This window comes from Sus scrofa, chromosome 8 (genome assembly GCF_000003025.6).
Source record: "Sus scrofa isolate TJ Tabasco breed Duroc chromosome 8, Sscrofa11.1, whole genome shotgun sequence".
NCBI classification, from domain to species: Eukaryota; Metazoa; Chordata; class Mammalia; order Artiodactyla; family Suidae; genus Sus; species Sus scrofa.
In genome coordinates, this window is record NC_010450.4 from 28,993,131 (window position 1) to 29,014,537 (window position 21,407).

At 44.8% G+C, this 21,407-nt stretch overlaps 2 protein-coding genes across 3 annotated transcripts in view; both read left to right on the forward strand.

The window, feature by feature from the left end:
• Window positions 1-16,035, forward strand: part of NWD2 (NACHT and WD repeat domain containing 2) — a 209,464-nt gene extending 193,429 nt beyond the window's left edge. Inside the window, exons 6-7 of the mRNA XM_003128911.6 lie at window positions 5,300-5,889; window positions 9,829-16,035. Of these exons, the coding sequence (XP_003128959.3) occupies window positions 5,300-5,889; window positions 9,829-13,761 (4,523 nt within the window). The 3' untranslated portion in view covers window positions 13,762-16,035. The remainder of the gene's footprint in view (window positions 1-5,299; window positions 5,890-9,828) is intronic.
• C8H4orf19 (chromosome 8 C4orf19 homolog) overlaps window positions 19,754-21,407 on the forward strand; it is a 90,280-nt gene continuing 88,626 nt past the window's right edge. Inside the window, exon 1 of one of the 2 annotated variants that reach the window (XM_021101097.1) lies at window positions 19,754-20,008. The gene's annotated coding sequence lies outside the window, so the exon portion shown is untranslated. The remainder of the gene's footprint in view (window positions 20,009-21,407) is intronic. The other variant, XM_021101098.1, reaches the window with a different exon arrangement.

Consider the following 21,407-nt stretch of genomic DNA (forward strand, 5'->3'; position numbering starts at 1 on the left):
AGCGTTGCTGTGAGCTGTGGTGTGGGTCACAGATGTGGCTCGGATCCTGCGTTGCTGTGGCTCTGGAGTAGGCTGGTGGCTACAGCTCCAATTAGACCCCTGGCCTGGGAACCTCCATGTGCCGCAGGAAGCGGCCCTAGAAAAGGCAAAAAGACAAAAAAAAAAGAATAAAAGAAAAAAAGAATTGTAATTGGAGCTGGCAAGAAGTCAGGATGCTTGTTAAATAAGGATAGGTTGGGGTCCAAAATGGCTGCATAGTTAGAAGGGGAGCCCTTGCAATCTAGGCAGCTGATGGCAGATATTGTTTTGAGAACAGCTGGCGTCAATCCTGGAGTCTGATACAGTTCAGAGAATTCAAGTTTTCAGTGACCCAGGAACATGTCTGAAACTACATCTGCAATGGCCATCCAGCTTCATTTATTTATTTATTTTGTCTTTTTAGGGCCACACCCACAGCATATGGGGTTCCCAGGCGAGGGGCCCAATTGGAGTTGTAGCCGTCGGCCTATGCCAGAGCCACAGCAACATGGGATACGAGCTGTGTCTGTGACCCAAACCACAGCTCACAGCAATGCTGGATCCTTAACCAACTGAGCGAGGCCAGGGATCAAACCCATGTCCTCGTGGACACTAGTCAGGTTCCTTAACCACTGAGCCAGGATAGGAACTCGCCAGCTCCATTTTAAATGCCCGAACCGTTGTTATTCCATTTTGATTTTTAAATACATTCTTTTCTTTAGTGGTTAACTCAGATGTACAATGCAGCCTTGACAGGCCTTAAGACAGGCTGTTCCAGTTAACATAAAGTTCAAGCCAAATCATGGACAAGCCAGAATGACCTCTCCATACCTCAGTCTGTGAAAATTTGTTCCATCACTGAGTGAGATGGGAAGAAATCAGACATTGGGAAATAAGGCAGTTACAGGATCTAATTTAACCTTAAAATAAAAATCTCCCTAGTTACCGCGCAGAGACTCACTTGTGGGCCTTTCTCAGGCATGGAAAAGAGGCTTTATTTTTAGGAATTGCGCAGGACACCACATATCTGAAGGAAGATGTCAGTCATAGTTTCCAGGGGACAAACACTCCTGGGTAAAAGTAATCAGTTAAGTAGCATTCATTTTGAGAGTTGGCCGTAAAGACTTATTGAAGAAAAACCAAGAGTAGTTGCATTTGCAGATGGGTCTTGTGAGATGGCGTGGCAAAACATTTATGAAAACCTAAGAGGCACTGCATACCATTCTCCCTGGATGTACGCATATTTCAAGCACAGAGAAATTATAAATAATTTTGACACATTCATTCTTTAGAAGCTGTCCAAAAATTAGGTCTTATTTTAGTTCTCCCTAAAAATACTAACATTGGCAGGAATGAGCACTATCTTCAGAATGTACATGATATATAAACGTATTCTTTGAAGTTCTTTTTGATCCATTTTTTGAGGCCCTGGTTCATTATCAAGAGCAAAAGTACCATATTCTTTAAATTTGCCATATTAGGAAAAAAAAATAGCCTGAGCAAAACGTTTCCTATTCTTGATGTAAGAGACACCACTTGATGGCACATCCTCTCATTGAGAGTCAGACAGGCTCAAGTTTTCAAATATTTCATCAGCAAACACTTTCTCTTAATTTTTTCCACATTAAAGAACTTGGTCCCCAAAGAGAGCCATGTGAGGAATAATAATTTTATAAAAGGTAGTCTGAACTACTATGTGTGTGCTGTTTTCTCCTTGGGGCTACATCTCTTAAAGATGTGCTTGCTCATGGAAATTTTGTTTACATTTCAAACTTAAAGTTTTAAGACTGTGTCTGCACAATGAAATTGCTGGATTCAGGCTGGCTCTTTGAAATGGATCGAGTGTATTTGTTTTGGGCCAGTGTCCAGCCTATCAATAACCAAAGTTGTGGCTGGACCAGCCCCTGTGTTTCTTATTATGATGGCAAGATGTGCTTCAGCAATTACCATCAGAGAACTTTAAAGAATAAAGGCTTGTTATATACAGGACCTGGAGATTACTCAGCACACCTGGGGCCACACAGCCAGGCTGCAAGGAGAGAGAGAACACACAGACCTGGGGCCCTGCTTTTATTGAGGTCAAGGGTGAGCGCACTCTTTTTTGGTGAATTTAAAACTGAAGAGCAGGAATTTAAGGCACAAGAAAAGAAAAGAAAAAAAAAAAGTGGCCCCAAAGGCTAGTTACTGAAATCAGCCAACATTTCTAAAACAAAGGAGCCCTGGTGAGGGGAGGTGGCCTGACTTTGTATGTGTGGGCTGGCAATGATATTTATTCCAGATAGCCATCATTGAAGTGGATGCTTCAGCAATCAAAGCTTAGGTCAAGCATTTGCATCACAAACAAACAAAGAAAAACCATCAGGGCTTACACTACAGTATTACTGCAGCATTTTCAGAAAGATTAAAAATAAGCATTCCAGATAGAATCTGGAAAGGTGTACTACTTATGTGTAATTTTTCACAACACTTCTAGTTTTACCTTTTTAAGTAACAGGGGAGGGGGAAAATTAAATTACACTCCAGTATGGTGCCTTACTGTGAATGCTGCAACTAAGGGGTCTTGGGAATAGCAGAGGTGAATGTCTCGTGAATGACAGTGGCCAGGGCTGGAACTCTCCCCCTAGTGTTCTCTCTGTCAGGTTCTGTGATGGTTAAACTCTAGGATATTAAGGAAAGTGTAGCGACAAAAACACAGTATCCCTTGGGGTGGGGGGCGGATAATTCATAATATTTACCGGGAAATAAACAGCAGCAAATTTCTTTTTTTTTTTTTTTTTTGGTCTTCTTAGGGCCACACCCGCAGCATATAGAGGTTCCCAGGCTAGGGGTCGAATCCGGGCTACAGCTGCCAGCCTACACGACAGCCACAGTAACACCAAACCAGAGCCACTGCTGTGACTTACACCACAACCCCAGATCCTTAACACACTGAGTGAGGCCAGGGATCGGACCTGCGTCCTCATGGATACCAGTCAGATTAATTTCCGCTGAGCCACGCCAGGAACTCCAATGGCAGGAATTATTAATAAAAGCCCTCCAAATCATGAGGATGCCCTTTGATTCTAAAAATGATCCTACAGACTGGAGTTTCCATTGTGGCTCAGCAGGTAAAGAACCCAACTAGTATCCACAAGGATACAGGTTCAATCCCTGGCCTCGCTCAGCAGGTTAAGGATCTGGCATTGCTGTGAGCTGTGGTGTAGATGGCAGACACAACTCAGATCCAGGTTGCTATGGCTGTGGTGTAGGCCAGGAACTGCAGCTCCGATTTGACCTGTAGCCTGGGAATTTCCGCATGCTGTACCTGTGGCCCTAAAAAGAAAAAATAAAAATAATTCTATCCAGTTGATTTCTGTCTCACATGACTCATTTATTCAGGTATATTTATTAAGGCTCTACCATTAGCCAGACATTCTAACATACAGCCTCTCTTTCTCCCCCCGAGTGGAGCTCAGATGGGCTCTATCAACTTGGTTTGTCTGTATCTCTTGCCATGTGGCAGTTATGATCAACACTCCTTATTAACACTCTCTTTCCATAGGGGTGGTAACTGTCAGGTTACTGCTGGCTTGTCCGCCCAGAGTCAGAGGTGACAGTGCCTATCTCTGATTATCTTCCGTTATGTATAGATGCTACAGGTGGAGTGCTTCCTTTCTCTTCACATTACCCCGTATGTAGCTCTGGCTAACCCAGTGCACCCCTCCCATCGTACTCAGACGGCTGGAAAAGAGACAGACCGAAAGCTGCTCTCTGCAGGAGCTCATAATGTCCAGATTTCTTGCATCTTCCCTTGTCTCCATGATAACAAGTTCTTACTCATCTCTAAAGAGAAGAGTAGACATAGCTATAGAAGCTCCTTTTAACTGGCCTCCTGAACCAACCTGCCTGAATAAAACCCTTTGTAAAACATCTCAACATGAATGGCACAGCTCATTCAACACTGGTGGCGATAAATATATCTTTTTTTTTTTTTACTTAAGTCACAAATTTTTATTAATTGCTATCACTACTGAGGAAAATATCACGTAAGTTCCACTCAAAGGTTCCATTTGTAAACAAAATTCCCACCTTCCTTAATAATTACTTTATAGAATGCACACATGTTCTAGATTTTGCTTGAAGCTGGGGTTGTGGACAGCACGCTGAAATGTCTTTGGTTATGACCAGCCTCACCCCCTACCCCCATGCTTCCACCAAATCCCAGCCCAGAAGTCACCTCCTTAAGAAAGCCTTCCTTGACTTTTCCAAGTGGGTTGATTGTTCTCATGGCACATGTTATTCACCTTTGAGGGCCTAAAAATAATCATAACACATTTATTTGTATGACTGTGATTCATGTCTGCCATCCCTCACTGGACTGTAAGCTTCCTAATAGCTTTTTCTAGCAGCATCCTCCATTTTTCTCTCACTGTTGTATCCTCAGCTACTGGCAGAGTGCCTGGCACATAGTAGGTGCTCAGTCAAGACCAACTGGATGACGGAAAGCAGGAGGGGGAGGAGGAAGAAAGGGCAGCCAGTTTTAAACAACTGTTGCCTTAAAATTCATTTCCATTGGTTTTGTTATTTTCTTACTTTTTTCCCTAAGATCAGGCATTAAGTGACGTTTTTATTACTACTGACCCAATTTTAAGGGTTCTTATGGGCCTTCAAATGATTTAGAATGTTTATTTACTTCTATGTGAGCGTGTGTATTGTACACCCTAACATGGTTTATCTCAGAAGAAATAAAGTTATATCCTAAGTCATTTTTCTGTACCTGCTCTGATGGATAAAATGGAATTTAACAATGATGTGGATAATGGATAAATATAATGAGCCTATATTTGGAACATGCTTCTATACTTATATTTACGCGAATCTGTCTGGGGTACAACGAAACTCAGACAAAATGAAGAGACCACATTGTAAGGAGAGACTGACAAGGCAAGAATAAACTAGAGACGGCATTCAGCCTCTTCTTCATTCTCTCTTGGCCCCAGTTGGTTCCTGCTCTCCATGCTTACAACCCCTGAAATCTGAAAGGGAAGCTAGGCAGGATCTTAGAAGAATCAACCAACACCTTGATATGTTTTATTATGCCAATGCTCAATCTCCCTCCGGTTGGGGAGGAAATTAAATAATTTAATTTAGAACCTATGACCAGGCTGTTTAGGAAAAGAGAAATAGGAAATTAAGGAATTAAGAAATTATTCTAGGGATACTCTGCTACAGGTGTGTGACTCATGTGCCGGGCGTGTTTATTGTTCTCGGCAATAAACTCCTTGTTTCTATTTTCTTCCAGCTATAGAGGATGAATTTGACTTTGCTCTAGGGAAGCAAACTCCAGCATTCCTAAAGAAGTGTGTTTGCTACATTAGGAAAATCGCTAACATTGAACGTTTCGTGAAAATCCCAGAGATGGGAAAATACATGGATATAACTGGAGCAGAACCAAGGATCATTCGGGACCCAGAAGCCCAAGAGAAGTTGATAAAACTCAGGGATGAATTTATTCCTACCATTGTTGCGTCATCCAATCTGAGAGTGTACACATCTGTTACTCATTGTGACATGAAACTGGGCTATTCCCAAGATATAGAAAATCACTACATAGAAGGGCTCGGTAAACAATTTTATGAAGACATGATTGACATAATTCAGGCAACAGTACAACAGAATTTTGACACTGAAACTGATACACTGTACGACGAAATCCTGCAGCATTCCTCGTTATGTAAAACATATGCCTCCTTCTACGAGTACAAGTGTGAGGCTCTAAACAGAGTGCACAAATACATTCTTCCAAGCAAAAGCGGTCACATCAACCCTCTTATTGTATATGGTGGACCTTGCACCGGGAAGACCCTTCTGCTGGCCGAAGTAGCAAAGAAGGTAAAAGCCTATTCTTGTATATTTGTAAGAACGTTTACTTTGGGGGAAAGATCAATTGAGCAAAGTCACTTCCGCTTTCTGCGTTTACCTTCAGAATTATCACTCATCTTTTTGGAATGGATACTGTGGCATTTCTCTTCTGCCGGCATAACAGTTTTACTGAAAGAGTAAGACTCCTGGAATTCTAGAACAGCTTTATTGTCTTTCACTATTCAAACTAATGTTGGGGGCGGGGGGGGGGCTAGTTCTCAAGTGGATGGAAACCAGGGAAGATTTCCTAATTCTTCTCACCCCTCTCAGCAAAGACAAGCCCTCCAATCACATCTAGATGCCAAAACCATCTCGGATCAGCAAGGGCTATGTCCAGTCAAAGGTGGGAATTAAAATTTTAGTCTACGTCTCCCTTTCCCAGCTGATGTCTGCCCTACGCAAGGCACCTCCAGTGGGAAAAGGGACAAGGCCATCTTTTTCCCTTCACCGCATGGCATTTCTTCCCCTCCATTCCGAACCCTGTCCACACTTCTGACCCCCTATAGGGCTGTGGTTTAGGGGATACAGGAAAGGTAAGGTAAGCATATGGCCAGAACATTCTTATATGGACTAGTACTGTCCTGACCTGGGTTCTGCACTCTCGTCTTGGCAGGTGTTTAAAACTTCCTCCTATAGTTTTCAGGGCCTTTTCCCAAGGGCTGTCTCCCCTGCCCTGTCCTCACTGAGTGTCTCTCACCTACAGTTCCCTAGGCAAAGGGAACTGCATTGTTTTGTGAGCTGGTCATCTCCCTGGTTCTTAGACCTCCAGCAACACACATTTCTAGTATCTTTCTGCCAAGAGCCTCTTGACAGCCCAGCAAACTCCCTTAGGACCTGAGAGAAACAGAACCAACAGAAACCTCTGTCAGCTCATGCCCACTGGTGGTCCATATGCGGGAAGCCCTCAGGCATTGCTCTGCCCAGAGAAATTCCCATTCCAGACTCCGGCTCCCTGTACCTCCTCCATCAGAGCGGCTGGCCTCAGTCACCCAAGCTCTGTATTCCTCAGATCTCACCAGACACAGATGGCCAGGTCTCCCAAGTCTTCTCATTTGATTTCAGTTCCTGTAAGTGGTCCATCATAGCCCCTTTCTCTAGGCTAGAAAGGAGGGGTGAGCACCTCTCGGCGCCCCCCCCTTTGGAGTGAGGTGGTGACAGATACAACCCACAGTCTCCTCACCACCCACTTTTTTCTTGGTCTCAAGTCTTGAATCTCTTTTTCAGGCTGGAGGTGGGTAGTCCACCAAAGGTAGAGATACTGATTTTCACAACTCCCTTTCAAGTCTTCCAGGATGGTCTGGAGTGTCACTCTGGAATGTGGTCTCTATTGCCTAAACTGGACAAAACTAGTACCAGTTTTAACCTCCTATTACACTGGATATGAAAGTCTGATGGCTTCGATTGTCCTGGTATTACTTCAGTGTCTTTGTATTGTTCTTCCTGTGATTACTCTCCTAAGAACAGAGCTTTCTTTAACTTTGTGAACACTCTTGTGTGAACACGCTTATGACCCATCATGTGCTACACAATCTCAAGTGGGTCATCACAGGGACAGTTGTGTTACAACCTATGTAGGGATTAGGTTCCAAAGTAAGGTCAAAGTAAGGTTTGATATCAGGTATATCAAAGTTACTCTCGAGAAATCCTCGGGAAGACCCATTTACCATTTCTTAACCTGCCAAGCTCAGGTGCTGGATGTTCTTGTTTTAGGATATGCAGCTTTTTCTTATTGAAAACCAGGCGAAATAGCAGGCTTACATTTAGAGGCCGTTGCATCAAAATAAATGAGTGTACGTGTGTGCATGTGTGTGTCTGCATTTGAACACTACTCTGTATGCAGGTCTTCACACGTTAGAATTATTCCAAGTAAGCAAGACAGGAATGCTATGAAGGGTACTGTAGGAATTGAAATCAAATGAAACACTGGTGTATCCATTTCACACTCACTCTGGGGCTTTTTGCCTTGTGGAGGAGAGAGGGGCAAAGGTGTTTGGAGGGATGTGTGCATGTGCTGCAACCCCTCCCACCCCCGCTGTGTACCCCGCCCCCTCATCTAGCACAGGAGGCAGTCACGTGATGTCTGCTCATAGGTCTGTACACATAAGCAGTCCCTGTGGGCAGAGTGAGCTGACAGTTAATCAACTTGAAAAACGTCTTTCTGAGTGTGCGTTCTGGATATGTTGGCCAACCACCAGGTCCCCTGAGGAGCTCTGCCTATTTCTAGGTCCCGACCTGCCTCAGCTCTGCTTGCCTCTCCTCTCTCCGGGGGAACGCCTGCCCCTTCCCCCTCCCTCCTCACCACCTGTACCAGCAACCACTGGTGCTCTCTTGTGACCTTGTACCCCTTGAGAGGATGCAGACGGGCACCTCCTGTTTATCTCCAAGTTGTCTCCTGTGCAACCAACATTTCCTCCCACACGATGGGAGGGCCACTCTTTATAGATACTGCATATCCCACAACACATGATTGGGAGGAGGGAAGAAGAAGCATATAATCCTTCTACGCCATGGAGAGACAAATAAATTGTGTTCTGGTTCTGATTTGCCACCGAAGAGCCGCAGTAAAATGGCAGGATTAGCATCCTCCAAATCAGCTTCAAAGGGTGGGGCTAAACACCAACAAGGAGTTGTTTATTTTCCTCCCCAGCTCAATCTGAAACTGACATCCCTGAATCTTTTCTAAACGTATTCATCCTTTAACCTGAACTATCTCTTGAGGCACCAAGTTTCATAAACTTACTTCCTAATGCATTAGATGACATGTCCTATTCTAAGGAGTATCCTTGGTAAATTCCAAGAATGACTCAAAGACATTATCTCCCTTAAAAATACGCTTTGGAGTGTTTTATACTTTGCCCACATTCATTTTTGACCTTACCTTTCCAGACAGAAAAATGCTAAACCTAGCAGCCCCTTCATGTATTTTATCTCCTTAATGGTACAATTTCAAAAGGGAGCGAGGGAGAGGGAGAACACTAGAACGGAAGTCAGACATGACTTCTATCCCATTTTCATCTCTTGGGAATCATGTAACTCCAAGCAATCTATTGTCCAGCCTGAGCCTAGGTGTCTTCTTTTCTTACATGATTCTGTAATCTCATGTGCCCTACAGAGAGATGAGAAAAGTGATCATGGGGAAAAAAAATGTATACATATGAGGATAACTTGACCCCCTTGCTGTACAGTGGGAAAAAATATATATATTTTCAAAGAAAAAAAAAGTGATCAGATGACTGTTTATATAAAAAAGTGTCTCTTATAAGGCACAAATTTAGAAAAACTCATTTAACCAGCATTATCTAGATGTTTAAGGCAATGATGAAAATAATTATAATGATGACATCGCCATACGTCAATAAACTGAAATGCCTCTGAATCATAAAAGACAATACTCTGTATCATTTTAGTGCTGGGTGTTTTTATCACGTTCTAATTAACTAGCAGTGTGGTCAGCCATATATGGCCCTATGTGATCTCAGTTAAGGAAAATATTTGACTCAATATAGTGTGTAGGTCCTTACTAAATCTATTCATTAAAGACTTATCAAGGGCCAACAACCATGCTGAGAAGTAGTGACGAGCAATTAAGCATACTAGATATTCAGTTTTATGGTTTGTGAAATGCCTTGTAACTTTTGAATACGAATGGAATGCTGCTTTAGGATTGATTAATCCCATCATCACGGTTTTACTACCTTTAGTAGAATGATCCTGAGGGGCCCACCTGTAGACATTAGTGCATGAGCTCTGTGACAGCTCTTTGAGCATCTTGGGTTTCTCCATTTCCCGGTTCTAGGCTACTTTCTGCCTGGCCAGGTTTACCAGAATTCTGATCTCTGCAAAGACGTGTTGCTGCCTGTGGCTGTGGGAATACATGTCACCATTCTAAACGCCACCTTTATGTTGTAGGCTTACGGCTGGCTCCATGAAGACACGGGACCAGAGTCTGACCCGGTCATCATTGTGAGGTTTCTAGGGACCACAGACATGAGTACCGACCTTAGGACTCTCCTTCTAAGCATCTGTGAACAGTTGGCAGTGAACTACCGGTGCCTGGTTCAGAGCTACCCTAAGAAGATCCATGACCTCCGTGACTTATTTATAAACCTTCTGAATGAGTCTTCGTTGCAGAGACCTCTGGTGGTGATACTCGACGCCCTGGAGCAGCTCTCTGAGAGTGATGAAGCCAGGAAGCTCTGGTGGCTCCCAGCTCACCTTCCCCGCTTTGTCCGGATCGTCCTGTCCACACTGCCCAGCAAGCATGGGATCCTGCAGAAACTAAGGTGCCTTATCCACGAAGAGGACAACTATATCGAGCTGATCCCGAGGGACAGGAAGATGTGCAGCCAGGTCCTCAAACACCAGCTGCTGCGTGTCAAGAGGAAGGTCACATCGGGCCAGCAGATTTACGTCAACAACGCCTTCTCCAAGTGCACGCTGCCCATGTTTGTGAACCTGACCTTCCGGGAGGTGAAACACTGGCGATCACACAGGGACGTGGACGAGTCCTCCCTCTGCGTCACCGTTCACGAGAGCATAGAGCAGCTCTTCTGGTCCCTGGAGAAGAGGTGTGGGCAGAAACTTGTCTCCCGGGCTCTTGGTTACATCACCATGGCCAAAATGGGTCTGAGTGAAATGGAGCTGGAGGACGTGCTGGCCCTTGACAACAGCGTTATGAGCGAGCTCCACGAGGGCGCCAGGCCTGGCAATCCCCTGAGGGTACCTTATCTGTACATCGCAAGGCTCAAGGAGGGGCTCAGTGGGTACCTAATTGAAAGACACGTGAAAAACGTCACCCTCCTGGTCTGGGCCAACAGACACCTGCAGCTCATCGCCCAGAAGCTGTATCTGCAGGACGACCGGGACCTGCGTGAAATGCACACCATCCTGGCTGACTACTTCCTGGGGGTCTGGTCAGGGGGCCGGAGGAAAGCTTTCTGCCTCGAAGACTCCTACCTGAATGGCTGCCTTGACTTGGAGAGCAGCAGCCTGCTTGATGAAGAAAAGCATTTCATGGAGCAGGCTTCCTTCGACAGGCAGGCCCCAGACCAGCCCTGGGTTTTCCAGTGTAACCCACTGGAGCCTGACATCTTCTTTGTCAATCACCGGAAAATGTGTGAGCTCCTGCACCACCTGACGAGGTGTGGGAAAACCGATGACCTGCTCTACGGCGTCATCATGAACTTTAGCTGGCTCTACACCATGATCAAAATCGGCCAGTTTGACAGAGTGCTCTCGGACATCGAGCTGGCTTACAACTACTCGCAGGAGAAGGAGCTGAAGTTCCTGGCCAGCACCCTCCGTGGCATCAAAACCAAGATCATTGCATTTCCTGGCTCCCTTTCTGCAGAGCTGCAGCAAAGACTGCTGCCTGTTGTGAGCTCTCTGCCCAAACTCAGACACCTTCTTTTAGAATGCGACAAAGACGGGCCCAAATACTGCTCCATCGTGCCATTACATTCATCCATGGACGTGACCTATAGCCCGGAGCGTCTTCCCCTGTCATCCAGTCATCTGCATGTCACCGAGATCCTGCCTACCTGTAACCCCAGTACAGTCCTCGCAGCTTTAGAAAACGGTTCCATCAGCACGTGGGATGTGGAAACGCGTCAGCTCCTCCGGCAAATCACGACGGCCCAGTCGGTCATCCTGGGCATGAAACTCACCAGTGATGAGAAGTATCTCGTGGTGGCTACGACCAATAACACCTTGCTGGTGTATGACAATGTCAATTCTTGTCTCCTGTCTGAAGTGGAAATCAAAGGGACCAAGCATGGAAGCAGCTCCACCTACATCAACGGATTCACACTGTCCGTCAAGCATGCCCTGGCCTGGCTCGAAGCCAGCAAAGATGTGACTGTCATCGATCTGCTCTACGGATGGCCCCTTTACCAGTTCCACTGCTGGTACGAAGTGACCTGTGTCCAGTGCTCCCTGGACGGCGTGTATGCTTTCTGTGGACAGCACCTAAACACCACCACCATCTTCCATCTGGGGAGTGGAGAAAAGCTGTGTACGGTGACCTCTGAATTTTCAGGTGGGTTTGTGAAGTTCCTTCTCATCTTGGACATGGCCCAAGAAATGGTCATGGTAGACAGTGAGGGAAGCCTCTCCGTTTGGAACACGGAGGACATCTCCAGCCCCCAGCTGACGGATGACTTTGACTGCCGACGGGAAGACAGCGAGGTGGTCAGTGTTGAACTTTCAGAGGACCAAAGTGCTGTTCTGATCTGCAAAGCCCTCAGCATTGAGCTCTTGGATACCGGCATGTGGAAGGTGGCTGAAAAGTTTAGAGCTAAGCACAACGAACGCTTTATATCGGCTGTGCTGTCCAAGAATGGGGACTGCATCATCGCGACCATGGAAAATACCTCAGCCGTGTTTTTCTGGAGGCGGGAAACGGGGCAGTGTATGGCGAGCTTACAGGAAATCTCAGGTACCATAGTCAAGCTGGTGAAATCTAGTCACCACAACATGCTGCTCTCTCTATCCACCAGTGGCGTGCTTTCCATCTGGGACATCGATATCATCACAGCCATGTCCAACATAGATAAGACTGGAAAACCCATCCAAAGTCTGGTGTTACCTGCTAGGGGGGAAATCATTTACTCGCTCGATGGTTCTGATTGTGTTCACAAGTGGAACTTCAGCAGTGGCTTCCTTGAAGCAGTATTTAAGCACGAAGGCACAGTCGAACACTGTGTGTTGACGTCCTCGGGAGACATCATGGTGACCTCAGATGACAAGAGCAGCCAGTATGTCTGGCACACCAGCAGCGGTGAAAACCTCTTCCGAATTAACGGGCAGAGAATATCTCAGCTGCTCATTACCCACAATGACCAGTTCGTGGTCTCTCTCTGTGAGGAAAATGCGTCCAGGGTGTGGAGACTGGCCACGGGCCACAGGGTGTGCAACATCCTGACCACTTTGCAGAACGCCTTTATAACCTCGGCAAACACCTTTGTGGTGGGGATGACCAAAAGCAAGGTGCTGGCAGTCAGCCTCTGGACAGGGAGCATCACCAAGAAATTCTGCTGTGAGGACGGCATCACCATCGTGAATTTTAAATTGATCCCCGACTGTCCGGACATCATCGTGTTTATCACGTCCGCCGAGACGGTGAATATCTGGAGTCTGACAGAGGAAGTCATCTGTCGTCGTGTGCAACTTCCAAACAACTTCCTGAAAAATCTAGAGGATTTTGAGATTTCGCCCAATGGCAAGCTGGGCATTATTTCTAGGGGGGATGAAAACATCAACGTGCTGGACTTACACAGCGGTAAATTACGCGTGGTTCACGCCTCGGGCGTCATCTGGAGGCAGAGGTTGTCTCGAGATGGTCGCTACCTGGTGTACATTTGTTTCCGAAACGGGGAGGAAGAGGATGAAAACGGTGCAATATCCAGTTTGATTGTCATGAGACTGGCCGACGGCAAAAATATCGGTGCCTGTTCCCTTTACAAAACACCGACTTTTCTTGCCCTCTCCCAGCGGCACCTGAACATCATTGTGGGTTTTGACGATGGCAGTATAGGGATATACACGGTGGTGGACCGCGTGGATGCTGCACTGAAGATTAAAATCGCCACTTCAAATAGCAGACAGATTTTCAACAATGCGACACAGACATCCAGGCCAAAGTGTAACAGTTACTGTTTTAAGATGTCTGTGGATTGCTTATGGAGAGAGTCCACCGAGGTTTTTGCAAGAGACAGTCCAATCACAGTGAGTGACTCCATGGAGCCCAACGAGGCGACGCCCTCCAAGAAACACAACGCCTGCTATGACCGCGTGTGCCCTGTTCTGGAATCTAGGGGCCACAGTTATGCCCCTGACAACTGACAAAATGTTTTTTCCTGCTCGGCAGAAATATGTGCTACACATATAAAAGGAAAAAAAGAGTATCTTCTGTATCCCAGATGATAACCCACTCATTCTTAAAGGACAGGAAAGATGCTGGAGTTCCCGTGTTCATTATTGCGTGCTCGTGAAATGTACAGAAGTGTGAAGTTTGGTTTTGAGTTGTTTTTTTTTTTTTTTTTGTCAAAGTTTTTCCAGGAATGAAGTCTTGACAGGGAACTTCTAGAAACTGTATTTACATGGCCACATCAACTGGAAGTTAGAGGATAGTTTTTACGTTACCTGTGTGAAAAGAAGCCGCTTAACGCATCCTATTGTTCAGATGAGAGGGGCTAGAGCTACACGCAGAGCATTTGGACCAGAGTTAGTTCTACAGACACTGGTTGAAATCGTAAACACAATCTGCTGCTGAACATCAAGTGATTGTGTGGATCACTAAACACAGCCTTAATCTCTCCTTACGTTTTACGATCCTGACAACTGTCTTGCAGATGGAAGGACTAAAGGTGCAAAATAACGTAACAGAAAAGCCCAGATGTACTCCCAGTTTCCCAGGAGAAAGGATGTCGAGTGTGAGGCCACAGACTGGGACAGGACAAGAGCCACTTCCCACTATCATAGGGCTACTGAACACACAGCCGGTCTTCATTAAAACGCAGCTGTGACAACTGCATGCAAGGGTTTCCATACAATGGAGCAGAGGATTTTCAAGCTATTTTCGGGGCTGCAGAGGACACATTTAATAGGAAACCACAATCGTTTCACGTCATTTTGAAATGCCTCTTCATGCTGGGTGCAAGGAAGAGTTCCAGAAAGGGCATTACAAATTTGGTCAAAACACCTGTTCGTTTCTATCATTGTACTCACAACAGTCTGTGCTACGGAAGACGGTTGTATGGAAGCATAAATTATTTCCTAAATCCCTGCAGTAAATCTTCATAGCAGGAAAGCTTTCTCGACATGCCACCTATGGAACACTGATGACATTTGCCTTACTCTCATTCCTCCTCTTTCCTGTGTAAAACGCAGATAGATGACCAAATACTCTGGGACAAACTGAATATGCCTGTCTTTGTGCTAAAATATTTCATGAATCTTAAGAGTGTCCAAAGGCTCTTTATTGTCCCTGTTTGTAATCACTTTCTTACTCTATACACTATATGTATCCTTCTTTATCTGTCACTCTTTCTGCCTGAGGACTCCTCTGAGGCTTTTATATTATAGTCTTAACCGTTTCAAAGCAGAAGCTGTGAAATTGGTATTACTGTTTTTAAAAAACTACTTCCCCTATTTAAAAGAAAATATTACATCCTAAGAGGGGAAAGTGATTTTCTTCTTTCCGTATCCTCCTCATGACATGTCCTTGGATGACTTTCCAAAGGGTGTCAGTAGTGATGGTTTGGTTTGGTTGGGTCTGATTTGAAACGGGCAGAATAATGACCAAGGAACTGACTTGCTTTCAGTCCAGCTCTGCTGTGAACTCCTCAAGCATCCATAGACAGATCCTTAACCGCCCAAACATACTGCTTTTGTAAACTGCAGAATAAAGGTAGTGATGGCTTCTGCTATTGCCCTCAGAGGGATGTTGGGGAGAAATGTGAGAAAAAGAGAGTGGCATCTTAACTGTTGATGCTAATGAGACACAAAGTGACCCAACCCATAGGGAATCCAAGCCAACCGTACTTCACTTTGGGAAGCAGTCTGACATGTAAGCATGCAGAGATGTGATTCAGACACAATCACTCACTCCCCGGTGAGAGACTTTTTCTCAGTATGTTTTTCTTGGTCTAGCTACCAACCAGGGAGCCAGCTCCCTAAGCCCAGAGAAGGCTCATTCTGCATACAGATCACCTGGAGTTGATTGTATTGGTCGATGCTATTTTTTAGCTCTTCAGAAGTAACCCATTCTTACTCTTGTCATTATCAGTTGGACCTCCATGCTACACATTTCTAAGAATTAAATGCCTAGATGGATTAAATGTAGTGTGTGAATGTTCTATGTAACACCCAATAGAGTTTAACAAGTGACTTGAATGATTTTTCCTAAATTGTTTGCAACTGATAGCTCATATTGAATGTTTTTATGTAAACTTTGTATTGTTGGGAAGAATTACCTATTCAGAGATTTATATTTTCATAAATGTTACATTTAGTTAAATTTTGTTACAGAGTTGTTACACTAGAAAATTACTGCAGTCTTCAAACAATATACAGTCTTGTGTATGTATCGTTTGTATGAATAAAAGATAAACTACTTAGATTTGCGTGATGTTTGTTTTTCTCCCTCAACTTTGGCAGATGTAGTTAGAGATCTTCAGTAACAATAATAATAATATAATAGCAATAATAATAATAATTATTCATGCTTACTGAGCGCTTACTATACACAAGGCACTTTTTGGAGTTTCGCATGTACTAAGCCATGTAATCATCACAACAGCCGTATGTCAGTACTCCAAATGTAGAGATGAGTAAACCTAAAAACAGAGGTCCAGAGGGAATCACTGAACAGGATTTCAATACACCACCGACGCCTTTTTTGTTATCTTCTCAAGGTGCATAAAAATAAAGCATTGAGTATTCAGGAGGCACTGATAATGACCTATAAGATACTCTCTAATTTGCTAATTAGAGGCCAGGCTAAGCTCTGAAGATCACTGGAGGTCTTTGCAAACTCCCAGGATTTTCAGGTATAACCATAACCACTACAGCTGAAGTATTCACTCAGCAAATATTTACTTGGCCATGCATTTTGCCAGGAATACAAAGGCTAATAAAATAGTTTATACCTTCTAGGATTTCACAGTCTTAACAGAAAAAAAGAGGAAACAAGCTCTGTGTGTAAGTGCGAGGGCTGTGTACTTCCCTCTGGGGCTTGGGGCAGCAGTGGGAACTGCCTTCAGGTGAGAGGGCAGGACCAAGAGGGAAGCTTCCCATATGCATCTCTCCCCTAACCCCCACTTCTTGCCGCTGGGATCTGAGAATTCTCCACGTGCATACGAAGAAAAAACTAAAAAAAAAAAAAAAAAAAAAAAAAAAGAGGCAATGGAGAGCTGAAGTGATGATAACTAGGAAATAAATGGGTGAAACTTTGTATCTAGTTTCACCAAACAATCATCCCCTGAGAAACAAAATCAGATCTGAAGAAAGTTGAAATCATCTGTTGGGTCTCATCTCCTGCGTAAAACTTACGCTCATTGAAAGCAATTCCATTACCCACGCAGGGGAATCCATTCTTGGATTCTAATCTAAATTCCTTAGGTTGAAGTTTAAATTTTCTTCTCTTTTGGTTCTCAGAGAAATTGTAGAGGAGTAGATCATTAGTATCTGCATAAAAGCATTTCACATACATGGAGTTTGTTGTTTAATTAAATGCCTTCTTTCCTAGGGGCAAGAACACAACACTGTGCCTGTTTTGTCCAAGGCATTATGCTATGCCTAAGATGATTTGAAAATTTGTTATGCATAATAACCCTTGCCCTCCAGAATCCTACAATTTAAAGCAGGCATGACTAAACTAGATGTAAGATAGATGGATTTTTTTGTTGTTGTTGTTAAAGTGACAGCCAGGTACTGAGGATACATTGCAGAAGAGCAATTAACTCTAACTGGGAATCAAAAAGGATGGCCAAGAGATGACAGAGAGCCAGAGGCTTGAAGGATAAATAGGACTTAGCTGTCAGAACGTCAGAAAGACATTTCAGATGGAGGAAACTGTGTGAACAAAACCAGAGAGGGCCAGGGGCTATTTGGACGACTTCACATGCTATGTAGGGACTTTAAACTTTATTCAGTAGCCAATAGGGAGTCATGAAAAAAATGTTTGAGAAGGTGAAAGACCTGGTTGAAATGGCATTTCAGAAAGACTGGGGCAGTACTATGTGAGATTGATTAGAGAGGGAAGGGACTAGAATCTGGGGGACCAGAAAAGAGACCATTGCAGAGATCTGAGCTAGAGAATGTAAGAACTTGATCTTAGGGCAGTGGCAATGCAATGGCTAAGAAGGATGACTTCAGGACTTCACTGATAGAGGAAAGAGATGAAAGAGAAGGGAAACAAATAATTCCAGTTCCAGTTGAAGTTGGGTGGAGAGTATAGAGTTGCAAAAGTAAAATGAATAGGTTTAGGGATGAAAATGAGGGAAATAATAAACCTGAACCCAAAGAGTTTAAAGGTTAAGATATCCACGCAGGCAATTGGAAATATAGTGTCCATCCAATGGGGAATCTGAGCTAAAGATGAAGAATCCAACCAGTTACCTCTTTCTCAAAATCCTAAAACGCCTAATACAGTGCCTTTTGGTTTAAAATGTAAGCCAACATCATAACCTTTTTTAAAAGTTTGTTGTCTCTTCTTTAGAAATATATTGACAAATTTAGAACTATACGGACAAATCCACTCAAATTAGCTTTCCTCTCTTCCATGACTCATCAGTGGAGAATAATTTATATGCCAATGAAAACATAAACATACCCAAAATACTAAGTGAATCATGGTGTTTCGTTTCTATATGCATGAAGAAACCATAGGTTTTTCTTCTGTATTTTTCATGAGGGTCTCCACGTTTTTTGGCATTCCATGTGATCTGCATAAAGTACAGATGACACTCTGTATAGACACATCAGAGGTTTCAGTGTGTCAACATGACATATTATGTAACACTGGTAATTTGAGGTTACCAGTAACACCACCACCTCTGACTTTACAGAATCCCAACCTTTAACAAATGAGTGGAATTTAGCCAGCTGCTTGAGCAGACTCAGGATGGTGGTTCTCAAACTGGAATGTACATCATTTGTTTAAATACAAGTTACTTCACCCTCCCTGGCTCCACCAGCTCTGAATCCAAATGTCTGGGGTGGAGCCCAAGAATCTGCATTTTTGCTAAATTCCTCCAAATAATGCTGATTCTGCTAGTCTGGGAACTATACTTTAAAACCCAAGATAAATACCAGTCTTTTTGGTTAGAATAATCTAACCGATAAATGTAATCAGTATCCTGTGGACATTACTTAAGCGTGGGCTAGAAGTTAGGACGGTCCTTTACTGGGATAAAGAGTTTTTATCAGAAAGTGATGTAAAAGAGCATTTAATGTCCCTCATAAATCTATCATTTTTAAAGCATGCTGCTACTACACAAGTGGGAAGAATCTCAAAACATGAGTTTCCCCCCATAAAGCGTGGGAAATGTCGTCGTGTAAATGGCGCTAGAATCACTAGAGTGGACACATTAAGAGCTGAGGGCAGTGTGTTCATCTTTAAATAGTATTCTGTCTGTTGCTTCTCCAGCATTCTGTTTTATCCTGACTCTCCCCGAATGAATGAAGGGGAAAGAGAGAAGACGACGAGCTAGGTGGCGCCGTTGCTTAACACATTCTCCTGTCAAGACCAACACCGACGCACTTTGGAGCACAGGTGAATAAACTTTCCAACCCTTAAATACTATTTTAAAGTAAAGCAACCAAGCTTAGATGCACGGATTGCAGCAAGCACGGCCGTGGAGCTCAGGACGGTGGACGGAGTGTGACAGCCAAAGTTCCAACACCCCAGGCACAGAAAGGGAAGGTGGGGGCAGGAAAGCACATCATTGAACTCCCACTGCGGTCCTGAGGGTGCAGATGAGTGTGTGCAACTTCCCTGGGAATTCTCGCCCCAGTAGCGTCTGCGCTCTTTCCCATCTATCCCATAAAAAGCAGGCGAACTGCACACACCAGGTGTAAGCGGCTATGGCCAGAACCGGGAAGGAAACAAACCCCAAGTTCACGGGGGACGAGGGGAGGTCTCTTCGCCAGGGAGTGCATTTACGTACCTCCCTGACTCACGCCGAATCTGAGGAAGCTCCCCTCTCCCAGCAGCACGGCGGAAAAGCCGGCACCAAAGTTTCGCGGCGCCGGCTGCCTGGCAGCCTGAGTATCGGGGATCAGAGGCCGAACTCCGGGATTTTCTTCTCCGGTGCGTCCTGCAGCCCAGTCCGGGCTCGGGAAGTCTGCTGTCGCGCTCCCGGGGCCTCTGCGCGAAGCGGGGCGCGCAGGTGAGGGGTTGCGCCGGCCGGAGGGGCTCGCCCGCCGGCCAGACCACGTGACTCATCGGTCCAATGACAGCGCCGGGGCGGCCGCAGCGAGCTCGGCGGGTCCAGGCGCTGCTGAGCCGCTGGCGTTTCCCCGCGCGGCCGCCCGAAGCCGGCGAAGTCATGGGCGCCGCGACACCGCCGCTGCTGCCCGGCCCCAGGTAGGGACCTTCTCCCGCCCCGCGCTCCCGGCCCCGCCGCGGGCAACACGGGGGCTCGACTCCCGCGGAACTTGGCTTTGTGGCATGATTTCTCCCACTTCTCTCGCGGGGCATTTTTATTTATTTCCTTTTGCCGGGGGAGAAAAAAAAAGAGGGCGGGTGAGGCAGTTCTCGGTTTGGTTGCTTCGGGAAAGTCAGGTCGTTCAACAAAGGCGCGGAAAGAGAAGCAAACTCCAGAATGGGGTGGATGGGGGGACTTTTACAAACTTCCCCCAACTAAAGACAAAGACAGTTTGCAAAGCTTGGCATCTGATTGGTATATGAAACACTTCTGTCTTTAAATCTCTAATTAATGAACTTTCAACGGTGCCTGAGAACTTGAATTGGAAAAACTGCGAAAGATTTTCCTCTTATTTCTGAGCCCTCCTCTTCCCCTATTTTTAAACATCTGAGTGTTTTTAAGTAAAACTGAAATGGAAGGTGACCGCCGCTGTTTCTTTGAAATGTCCTTGGGTCCCAGGATTTGCCCCTTTGGGGTGTTGGCGCCCTGGGTGGTGGAGAGGAGAGGGTGCAGCCCTAGGAAGCCGCATGGATTGAAGGAGGGGTCCAGGTGCAAACGGTTAAATGTTCACAAAATGTTTGCAGAATGTTTGATAATTAGGCAAGCATCTCCCAGGTCGATTACTTGGGTCTCATTGACCTTGGCAGTCCGGATGAGGTGAGATTTTTCACAAGCCACCACTGAGCAGTTTTTCTAGTGATACAAGACAGAAATCAATGTTTGGGTTTTTTTTTTTCTTCCTCCAGCACTGTGATTAACCTTAAAAACAAAACAAAAACTCCTATTAGCAATTTAGTACATTATATTTTCCATTGCAGTATAGATGTTTGCCCAGTGAATTTAGAAGTCGGTGTTCCATGAGGTGGTTCAAATCATTAAAGAATAGAGTGGTTATTTTCTCACTTCTCACCCTAGCTTATGCATGTTCCTGGGTAGTTGTAAACAAGCTATTTAAGAAACATCTGAGAGTTGAATGAGAAAGAAATGGAAAGTGGGTTGCTGCTTTTAAAGACAATAGATTCTGGATTTGCCACTTATTCCCACATTTAATCCCCCAGTTAACACTATTTTAAGGAGCCAGATGTTAAACCCATATCTATAGAACAGTTCAGTTGTGAAGCCTATCACTGAAACAATAACACAGCTCTGAGTTCTGGAGTTGTTTGTGTTTCTCTAAAGTGTGAAGAGTCAGTTGTAGGAAGCTCCCTTGATCGCAGAGGTAAAATGAAGCAGACACTGATAGAAGTAGGGTTTCAGTCTTTATCTCTTTTGCTAGTTCTGTGTCCATCCCAAACCAGTTCTTTGATTCAGCAAGTATGTGATAAGCACCTACCTCAT